The 12330-nt window shown below is 32.9% G+C and overlaps 1 protein-coding gene across 6 annotated transcripts in view; it reads right to left on the bottom strand.

Annotated features, from left to right (window-relative positions):
* The window catches only part of LOC107165960 (eye-specific diacylglycerol kinase-like), a 177572-nt gene that overhangs the window by 128502 nt on the left and 36740 nt on the right, over nt 1–12330 (bottom strand). For all 6 annotated transcript variants that reach the window (XR_016190688.1, XR_016190687.1, XM_089221878.1 and 3 more), the window contains exons 2-3: nt 11084–11573; nt 7099–7719 (exon numbers count right to left, since the gene is read on the bottom strand). Coding sequence is in view for 4 of the 6 variants with exons in the window: in XM_089221878.1 (XP_089078004.1) it covers nt 7099–7719; nt 11084–11547 (1085 nt within the window). In the remaining 2 variants the exon portion in view is untranslated. The remainder of the gene's footprint in view (nt 1–7098; nt 7720–11083; nt 11574–12330) is intronic.

Below are 12330 nucleotides of genomic sequence, written 5' to 3'. Positions count from 1 at the left end.
CTCTTGAATATGTATATCGGGTTGATTTTGTTAAATTTACATTTATAATCTCAAAAGGTTTGTAGTGTATATATATATATATATATATATATATATATATAAATATATTATATTTTCACAAAAATATACCTATATCTACTTAGAATAATATGATATAATATAATACCTACGTTACGAGATAAATTCAAACCATGACAAGGTCTACGCATATCTAACAGTTATTTAACACCCAAAATTATTAAGTTTAAAATTATGCAGGTACATAAATTAAAGCTAATCAAGTTATGTAAAATATTTTATACATTGGGTGAAATTATGAGTATAAATGATGCTGAAATTCCATTAATGTGTTTTTTTTATATAAGATTGTGTGATTTTGGGATATTAAAAAAGTTAAACAATTTAATATAAAATACATGTTATAATTGTTTGTATATAAGAAAAAAAATAAAAACAATACACATTAGTGCTTTAAAGAATATATTTTAAATTTATTAATTATACTTTCGACCTAACCTTAACTTAGTTTCAAAAGATAACACCCAAAATAATAAAGATAGTTGAGCTGAAAAACTCAATATATTTATATAGGTATACTTATACAAAGTTTGAAAGAGTTAAAGTTCTCTCATAATTTTCATCCTAGTTGAATTATGACCTATAATAGTAAACATTATACAGTAGAATGGAAAGATTGTATAATTTTTTGCTTCAGCCAGTATTAAAATACTTACTTATTATTATAAATTGAATTAACTTTAATTTAAATATTTATTGATTTATTATTTTGTTTACTGTCGACGATTTTCACAAAGGCTTAAAGTTTCATTATTTTCTAAGATTCTCATCACATGTAACCATAGTTTGTATTATTTAGCTCTTTATCGACTTAATTAAAATATATACCTATTAAACGATCTGAAAGATGAAGAAATAAATGAATTGTATTACTCCGTCATGTGGCTGCAATCTAATTTATGTCGTCAAGAGAAACACATGGATGATATATTTTTATAGCGATAGAATATCGTGACTCATTACCCGGTCACTTGGTCACGACCAATTCCACGAGATTACTGCGAGTCGTTCATACTTCCCATTCCGAAATGTCGCGTTGACAATTCAAAGTGCAGTTTCATTATGCGCACTTAAGAATTCCGAGTATGCTATGTATTTCTATCGGTCATTCCGGGCTCTATTGTTGGTTCCATTGTGGAAAGCAGAATAAATTATACATATCACTATATAATCGAGTCAAATAATGGTTACGCGCGTTGAGTATCAAACCACACGTGAAATAGCGTTATACATCATAATAATTTTACAGATCAGATGGTAAAAATCAAACAGTATCAAGAATAGTACATAAATCATTAATTAACGTCAATGGAAGTTTAATAATTCAGAAAACGGTTAGGTATGATTTCTGAGATATTAAAATTATTAGGTACATAACACAGGAAAAGTTTGTCATGCTCGTTTCATTACTAAAAGTATTCCATCAATCGCAGATAAATAATATTATTATGATAAAGAGCTTAAAGATTTAATTTAATTATAATTTAATATAATTTGCCTAATAACAAAAAATAGAACAAAATCCGATGAGACTCAAGGGGTGGAAATTTTATGCAAAATTATATTGCAATTTAACACGTTTATACATAACCAATAACTAATTGCAATTCCGATCGCTATTATCTGCTATTCTGCTGAGATGGCAGTTTCATATTTAAAAATACCTAGTTAAGTATATAACAGATTATAGCAGATCGCACTAACTACAAAAAAATCAAGCATTACAATAATATAGGAATCATGTCGTATTTTAAAAATATTAATAAACCCGTGTATACATAATTAGTGACTTAAAACATTATTACGATACTATTCGATACGAAATGATTATTCATATCGATGTCGAGAAAATGTACAAATCTATCGAAATTAATTTTAATTTATTTGGAATAAGTAAAATAATGGAGTAAAAACATCTGAAAACGTTGAAAAAAAATAAGACTGTAATAGGATATATGAATAGTGAATACTTTGCCCTAAAGCAACAACTGAGTAAAAAACAATTAAAATGAAATGGTTTTCATTTTGTAAGGTTTAGTAATAAATACTTCAAGACCGTAACTTGATAGTTCTAAAATAATTAAATATTTATACAAAAGCGAGTTTATCGAAAAAAAATATATTGTAGTAAAAAATAAAATTATTTCATTCAAGTAATTGTATGTGTAGGTAACGATAAAATGAAATGCAATTGAAAACTGTGCCATATTATGATTCTACGTAGTAGGGACGACATAGTGATCATAATTAAAGAAACTGCAATTCTTGTGGTTTGCTCTATAGTCACTGATTGACCGAAAGGGGGTCCAAAACAATAAATAAAATCGTATTAAATAGATACGTTCTCTAATAATAACGATGTGACATAATAGTAATTCGTAAACTGTATGATAATATTATAATTATTTGTTAACTATTAGTTATTAATTAATGTTCATAAAGATAACGCATAGTACAAACCTAACCGCCGTTATCACTTTATACCTGTAGTTGGCTAACTAATATAGTTAATCCTATGACTTAATATAACGCCGTAAACTATTTGTTTCTATGTCTATATATAGTATGCACATTGTATCCAGACAATTATTGACCTAATCATTATTTTTGCAACTATAGTGTTCATTTTGACATTGGGTTTTGAGTTGAAATTTGCAACGCGCTGTTGTTATTTTAACTAAAGAATAGCATCGTTTAGAGCACGTATAATCATTATACACTTCGGTTGCCTTATTTTTGCAAACGATCTGATTTAATTGACTTAACTTTCATTAAGATACTCAAATCTTAAGCATACGGTTAATCATTTACAAACACTGGCATATAACAAATAAATCATGGCAATCTCTTAGCACATAATCTTCAGTAACAAATAGTCAATCGCACATGTAATACGCTTAGTGATTAGTGATTACCTATGTAAGTTTATAAAATCCAACCAATAAAACCTTGATAGAATAGTTGCATGATCGCTTTAAGTCCTTAAATGTCAAAAGCAATCAATTGTAAAAACGTGCCCTTGGCTTTCTTAGAAATATCTGTATAGAGAACTCCAATAAATGCATAATTTAAGCACGACCATACAGGGTCGAACGCGCTTAAAAATGTATGATGTATACACGATACACGTATTATGGGAAGGAATATATTATTATTTATGGCTAAACTTAAGTACCTACCATAAGCAAATAGCAAAAGAAAATAGCAAAAAGAAAATAGGGACTTTTAATAGTGAATTTTCATTTTTTCAATTGCGTTCCGTCCATTCCGACCACCGCTTATATAATATGTAAATTACTTGTATAACACTACTTAACGGGACAGACTTTATAATATATTGTTTGTCTCATGTATATAGTAACTTTCGTCTAGACTTAATATACCATAAAATACCAATTATTTCAATCTCGCGTAGTCACTAACCCATCTTTTTCAGACTACATTATATTTGACTGAGAATATATCAATACAATAATAACAACGGTAATATATATATAATATACATACAGTTGAGAGACTCCGGGGATCCAAGACCATCGTCTCTAGTACACCACAACTTCCCGTGTTCTCGGGCCGAAGCCCCTCAACCACCATTATTCGTGACGAGTGAAATACGGACTGTCGATGTGTGACTAGGTATCCGACTTCCGAAGTCTGACAACAACGTTCTATTTATGTATATTTATACAGCTTCGGCATTACTATGATAATAATAATAATAGTAATTATTATCATACACTGTCATGAGCGATTATATTATGTGGTAGTAAGAATCGATTTCGTCGCGAACTCGGTGAAAAGTGTGTATAGTATCGCGCATGCACATCACGCGAATGAGATGACGACCCACATGTCGGAAAATCTAGTTTTTCGTTTTCTCCGCTCGATTCATAAATACTGTACGTGCCATCATTATAATGTACACGTATTTCGTATGTACTATTCATCTGATCGATATAGGTAGTAGGTAGGTACATGCTCAATGCAAGTTGCAAAGGATAGGTATCTCAGACGCATTTTTGGGATGTTTCTTGATAATATCATAAAATGGTCCAAAAATTACTTATTTGTTATGATATATTTTTTTAAGCTATTGTGCCGGTTACCTTATAATTAACATAGATCGAATTATAAACATTTTCTTATTCAGAGGAATTTAATACGTGCAGTAAAATTATCATTTCTCATTAATAATATACATTTTTTTTATTAAATATTTTTTATCAGAAGACTATAAACTGAAACAGTAATTGTACACCCATCCACCGCATACTAGAGAAATGTGTATAACTGGTGCTTTATAACGTCATAGCACGAGAAAATTAATTAAAAACTTAAATTCATAATTCTTTCATATCGAGGTTTGTTATTTCTTTGAAAATTTAAAGTTAACGATTTAACAAGTAATATAATTTGGTTGAACGTAAGTAAATCATCCAACTATTCAAATAGTCTCTAAAATTAAATATTTGATTTTTACGTATTAATTTATAGAAATAAAATTCATCTATTTCTTTAGCTATCTGTATCTAGATGGATCATGTCGTTTTGATTATGTATTCTTAACACAGCCCAAACAATTCGTGTGAACCGAACACGGGTTATTTCTTTTTTAACACACATTTAGCGAATAATATGATAAGATGACACATGCATTATTAACTAGCAATCAATAGATAAGTTCATCATAATAATGTATACAGCTAAATAATACAATTTATCTAGTAGCTTTTATAATTCGGGGTCCAACAGAATGCATTGCATTTTTTTGATATAATATTTTTTACTATAATACAAACAATATAAATATTATTCCACAATCAAAACTATAATATTATTCTACGACTTATATTATCTTGGAAAAACGCATAAATCAATAACAGTAGTAAACATGGGTAGCCAATGGATGCACAATTTTCTCAACATCGTTTCATGAGATAATTAGTTGAACTGAGATCAATTTAATCACTGAGCCAAATATTGCGAGTCTAAAACAACAGTTGAAAATGTCGTACAATTCATGAACAAATATAATATAAACATTCGGTAAAAAAAAATAGGAAAAAATTCATTTTTGAGAACATTTATATCGACTTAATCATAAAATATCTTACAATCGTAATAAGTTTTATTGGAAGATTCTTTTCCAGATAAAACATATAATAAAATATGACAAATTTATTTATTTTATATTAACATTTCACAGACGAGCCAAGTCTTAAGTCTAGTCCTTGAGACAACATTTTCCGTAGCCCTAATAGAATACATGCGACAAACCCACCATAATCGTGATTTTAAAGGATAGATTTTTTATTTCATAGAACGCCGAAATATATTTATATTGTATTAGATAAATTGTATAGCTAAAAAATTAAAATCCTAAATGTCGATGAAATTAATAAAGGATTTTTTTTGACAACCTGTTTTACTTTTTTTTATTGATCTTAGACTACTAATCGACAACAGATCCTATGATTAAGAGTTTTATAATATTTACAAATATGGTAGTGGAATTCACATTATGTTACATCGATTTAACAATAAATTACGATTACATTTTGCCTATAAGATTGATTAGTTTTAGGAATTTTATGATTTTCATGTTTTGATCAAGATTTGGTACAAGGATTTCATCGACAGTTTCAGTCCAATTGAGAATTTTTGGTTGTTTAATATACAGTATAATGAATTATTTTATAATAAACCTAGCGTTGCTTGAAATCGCTTTCGAAGATTGCGTAACGAAATGAATTCCTATTTTTAGTGGCTTTTTTTTTAAACACATGATTTGTAGTCGGCGTAATGTATAGGCAATATAGGCACTTGACTGTATTGAATCACTGCCGAACACTTAAAAACGGTCATTCAAGATTCAATTTGTGATACGTCTGTGTTATTGTTATTTATACAGGTCCACTTGTTTTGTAACGTAGGTGGTTTTAAAAGAATTATTTCGAACAATCATATTATAAGAAATATATTTAAGTCGAAGAACGGTATCGCATCTATATACCTACATTTTTATATACTCGTACGAACATTTTACTGGCAAACACTTGTACTTAGATTCACTTCCGACTGACTTTCTGAAGTATTGTCCCGGAGAATCGATACATTAATGAAATAGGCACATACGTTTTTCTGTCCAATCGTGTGTTCTGCCATGTGTGTTATTTTCGGATTTCTGATGGCCCGATAAAGCAATAATATTAATTACCTAACATTGGTGTACTTAGACGAGACAGATAAAGTGCTTTTTGACAGTGCAGATTGATTTAAAATATTACCCCGCCAAATGGTCTTCTAAAACGGATAACACAACATAAGTACAACCGTACAATCGTTTTGGAAGCTACTTGAATATAAATTTATTAAATCTTTAATTTTTGTTAAAACGATTAGAAATCATATGGTCATAGTCAGTTAAGCAAAGAGATAAAATTCTAAATTAAAAGTAAAATCCAATTTATACGCATGCAAATATTGATGGGATTTGTTGAAAAATTCGAAATTTACATTAAAAAGTACGTAATAATATTCTTTATATTAATTCATTCATCTATTACAGCAATCGTTAAACTGCACAATATACACAATAAAATTATTATTCTGTTTTATGCATGAATACTTTTGTACTAAGGTGTATATTTTTTTGTTTATGTCAAAAATATTAGTAGTAACATGTGTGATCAAAGAAGGAGCATAAATTTAACAAATTAAAATTTATAAAAATGTGGTAAATATGTAAAAAAAAATTATTTTCATAGATAGATTAATATATTACGATTAAGTCAAGTTTTGCTAGAAAACCAGATCGACAGATTAAGATTGCGCGTGCACGACACAACAACTGCAACAATTATGCATTTGGCAATGCAATGCAACACTTATTTTCATATCACACAGACGTCGTACTCACAACGTTTTAACCGATGATATTTGATTAACTATAATTATTATTCAAGCGTATAATATTTTTTATGATTATAATTATAACAATAATAATAATGATATACTCACCCCTTGTCCGGCGGCACCCTGTTTGCTGGTGCAGCGGACGGCGGTGATGAAGTCTGATTATTGGTGGATAACGCCTTGTACCGAGCTTGTTGATCGGTGGGTAGCACGATGTCCACGGACCTGGACCGGATGTTGTTGCACGCCGGCTGCCCGCAGTTAGGATCGAGCAACAGCTGGGTAGGTGACACGGGCACCACCTCTTCCGGTTTTCCGGCAGGCGTGGACTTGTTGATGAAACACGAGTCCATGCTGGCTGCCCGATCGCGCTTCAGGTCAGGGACAGTGAGGAACAGGTCGCGTACGGCCGATGGATCGGCCGCGTCGCTGACGGCAAACGCTTCCTGTCGTTCCAACTTCGGCGATGTAATCGACCGCCGCCGATTGCCCTGTAAGTACTCATCCGGCGGTGTCAGCTCCAAAGTCAGCGGGCTCTTGTCGCATCTGACCGCCGACTCGGACGGCGTTGGCAATGTGGTACAACCATCGGCGATGGATAAACGGACCGACGCCGACAAGAGATCGTCATGGAGGTCGGCCTCCACGGTGACGGTGATCTGGCAACCACGGTCGTCCTCGTCTTCCATGTCCTCGCTAGCTGACGTCGACGTGAACGACCTCTGACTGCGCGTCCAAATAACATACACACATATACCACGTAGGTCAGTTTTGGCTAATGCGCAGTCCGTCGTCCAACGAATAGCACGCACGTATACAATAACCACCCCAATCTTATTTTTCGTGATCCCAATCCACTCATAGTCTGCGAAAAAGGCTAAGAATTTTAGATCCCCACGCCTGAGCTCGATATGGCTGGATTAAGCTAAATCATAACTACACCGGATAAATCGACTAAATCTCACCCGTCTATAATAAATAATAATATAATACTATATTATTACGATTTTAGGGGGAAAAACCTTAATAATATATATAACGGAGTCTTATGGTAATCTTATGAATCGTTATTATTGTTTCTTAACATTTTTTTTAATCTCTAGAACTCCTTCAACAAAACCTTAGTTTGTGTCGATATTCCGATGTGGAAAAATGTATGCATGTTTATTCCTTCTCGTGACACAAAACGACGTTTTTTTGGCACATTTATGATTCATGTCTACGTCAATATATTATCTACGACTCTGTGCCATAATGAAATTTTGACACAATATTTATGTTTTACATCACAAAAAGAATTCCGTTGTGAATAAAAAATAAAAAATTAGTTTTGGTTACCTATTATGAAAGAAAAAAAAGAGACGTCGCGAATTTTTTCTCGAAAATGAACAAAAAAACAGTCTTATAATTTTATTATGGTCGGCGTACACTTATAGAAAACTTTGACAACAATGGTCGTATTATCTCACGATGGGGTGTAGTGGAAGTGGAGAATCGATATTATTATACCTCTACATATATTATCTGAAAGTCCACGCTCAATCAAATATTTTTGGGTTTTTAATATTATTAATATTATTATTATTGTGTACCTACTGAATAATATGATATTATATTACTGATTTAAATTTTATTTATTATTGTCAAATGAGAATAAAAAATATACAGCAAATGCCGGCACTAAGTTAATTTTCTACGCTGATAATATCGTACGGAATTTTTATATAAACGACACATCGTGTTCGACAATAACAACGACGACGGTGTCAGCACAAAGAACGAAAAACAAACTCTAATGATATTATACATATTATTTTATTATTATCATCTTTGTATTGTGCCTATACCTATACATAAGGTATTTTGTCATCGTGATTCGGTATTCAGTTAGCGTATAAAATAATAATATTAATAATAAATAATGATCATATTATATTCTATGCGTTTTGTCATTTCGGTAAAATAAAAGTCATGGACAACGCATTATCCACTGCCTGTCTTTAATGTAAAAATATTAAATTTCAATTTTTCTACTATTATATAGCTGAAAAAACTTTCTAAATAGTTTATTGAAAAATACCAAACTTTCAAGATGTTATACGATCGTTAATTTTCACCGATCAAGATTTTACGTGCAAGTAAATAAATTTAATATATTTTCGAGAGATGAATTCTGTAAACATTTTCAGTTTGAAATTTATCACGTAATGCTTGGGAATCGACTGGTATGCATTTAAAAAACAAATAAAATCGTCTGGACTTCTTGGATTTCAGTCTTAAAATTATACATATGATGGGAGTTATACTTACACAAAAACTTATGTATCAAATTTAAATTGCTTAATGTGTATACGTTGTAACTGGGATTATTGTACGGATATATTATAATGTAGGCAAAAAATATATTTAGTACAATACAATATTATTTACTAATTTTACAATATTTTACAATATTTTTGGTAAAATCGATTTATCTACAATCAAAAAAATCAGGAATAATCCCTCTTTACACATATGAAATAAAAGAAAAATCATCACAGTTAGTGTCTATAGATATGAACCCTGTAAGTTTGAAAGGTCTAAGATCTGTACCTTACACATATGTCACTGTCCCTCTCTCTCCCATTCATCAGCTAACCATCCGTAAAGAAGCCAACCCAATCGACTTGAGCTATACCCAGTATCACTCACATTCCATGACCTCATTTTCAATAACGACAGATTGTTATCTTGAGACCTATACCATCTATCCACTACCAAACGAACAAACCGGATGTTTGTTGTGACCGCCAATCAACGTCATTGAAAATACGATGATTCATTTTTAGGCTTTGATAGCAATATGTTTTATAAATAATTAATTCCTATTAAACTGTGGCCAACACACTGTAGCTGAATTGGTTATCCCAGATAACACTAGGGACGATAAAAGTAATTGATTAGTTCGGTTCGGTTCTGGATTGTTTTAAGTACTTCACTAATTGGGTCCAAGAGTTTATTGATAAATAAGTACTAAACAGTTTCGTACTTTTGTTCGTAGTAGGTAAATATAAGATATTAACCTTGTTAATCTGACACATATGTCATTCCGATGCATTTATTCGAAATTACACTAGTTTAAATGTCATATACGAACAATGACTTGCATTTAAATGATCTTAACGGTTTGACACATCACTATTTCGTATTTCGAATATTACTTATTGATAAACATAACATTTTAATTAATAAAAATGAGTGTTGCCAAATGTAACGAGAGTATATCCACCACATCCGGACATTTATCAATATTTAATAGAATTCTAACCGATCACAATTTTGATTTGATTTTCTTATTAAATACCTAAAATATGTAGAATGATGTACCAAAAAAACATTTTTTTTTTAAATCATTGATACTTTCAGAAACAGAAGGTTGAACTCGTGTAGACAAGTATTTTAGACTAATCCAAAAACAAATGTATAATCTAATTATCAGTGAAAATTAACGTTAAACTATAAAATTTGTAATAATAAAAGGTATTATATAAAGTGTTCAAAATAAAAATCCTAAAAATAAATTGTTGGTGTATAATTAGAATCGTACATTAATTACATTACCTCCTTGTACATTGCCTAACCTGAGGTAAATTCAGTGGTCATACATTTTTTATGGTTGTGCTCGGAAGATCATATCCGAGTTTATAATAAATTTATAAATTTAGAACGCGTACTGCAGATCTATCCGAAAATCCGGTTGCCAAATAGCTCGTGTACATAATATTATATATTATTAAAACCAAATCCCGGAACCTAGACAAGTGAAAATCCAAAAAAATCCAGGACCCAACTACACAGTCTTGTAATAAGTATCCAAAATAATTCGGAACCCAACAAAAAAGATGAATAAAAATGTCAAAGTCAGGACCCCGCTCGGAAGAAGTTATCGTATTTTACGAAGACATACGCGTGTACGTGTGGTCGGTTCGCGATAAAGGTATCCCCCTTGCGCGCGTGCTATATCGATGTCAACGGAGACGATGAGCCTGAAATAGAAACGAAAACACAACGAAACAGGTCACCGCCATAGGGCCCGTCGTGTTGCCCATACCTCTGGTTCTCGTCGCCGGACGACGACCTGTTCATCTTGGACAGTTCCTCTAGATAGGCGCAGTGCACGCAAGCCGCGGCGGCCGGCACCTTTTCGCCGGACGACCGGCGCCGGTGGAACAGCTGGTGCTTGGACGACGGCACCTCCAGGTAGACGCCCGGGTCGTCGCGGTCACCCGTGTTCGCGCTGGTGCTGGCGGTGGCGGCCGACGAGTCGAAGCTCCGCGACCGCTGTCCCGAGCCGCCGCCGGCGGGCACGCGCAACGAAGACGCGGCCGTCGCATGGCCACCGCCGGCCGACGTCCGTTCTTTGCGCGCATCCTCGTCCCGCTTGGCGCACCCCAACTTGATCTCGTCGAACGACACCGACCTCACCTGTTTGGGCACTTCGAGGCTGGTCTGCGTCTTCATCTCTGCACCAGTCGGCGTCCGCGACCGCTTGAACGTCGATCGCAGACGGTCCATGACCGAATTTAGGTTTGCCGTGGCGCCTATATATACACAGTGTACACACATAGCGACGTATTATTTCGGTAAACTGCACCGACCGACCGTCCGTCCGATACGACCCGGATGCGATCTCAAATGCAGACGGTCGGAGTAAAACAAAACGAAACGAAAAACAACATGGTAATAATTAATATATCAGAGAACATCACTTCAAACGCACCTTTTTTGGCTATGGGTAGAGAGGGTTATTTATAAATTAATATATAGATATGCATTGCATCATCATTATCATATCCTTTGTTACCGTGTTCCGTATAATTTACGAGTTGTCCAAAATAATGATTATTTTATGTAGGCTCTTATATATTATGTTATCATATTTTTTTCGTCGATACCCCGGGAGTATACGCCGAGTTACCGCTCACGTAAGTTTGTCCGAACGTTAAATTCGACATTCTATACGCGATAATAATGTTATTTTCTAACAGCTGCTCCCAGCCCTTTTTGACCCACTTTCCGTAAAAGCCGTAGCCCGTAAGCTGACGTCGCGACACATCGGAAAAGATCTATTGAAGGGTTGACGTGACTTAGCGTTCTTATTTTATTTCCATCTCACTACACTTAACTCGTCCAGGACCACGATGAGGACCTATATTAGTTCCGGTCTTAAGTATTGTTATTCAATATTATTATTATTATTATTATAGATTCGCTATATTATTATACTGTACACTACATCATCCGTGGTAACACGTCGTGGTCGTGCTGAGACTTAAAAATATGTGCAGGTATTCGTTT

This window comes from Diuraphis noxia, unplaced genomic scaffold (assembly GCF_037042655.1).
Source record: "Diuraphis noxia isolate RWA-SAM2 unplaced genomic scaffold, SU_Dnox_SAM2 contig0003, whole genome shotgun sequence".
NCBI classification, from domain to species: Eukaryota; Metazoa; Arthropoda; class Insecta; order Hemiptera; family Aphididae; genus Diuraphis; species Diuraphis noxia.
The sequence above is the reverse complement of the archived record's forward strand: the minus strand, read 5'-3'. Positions and strand labels throughout refer to the sequence as shown.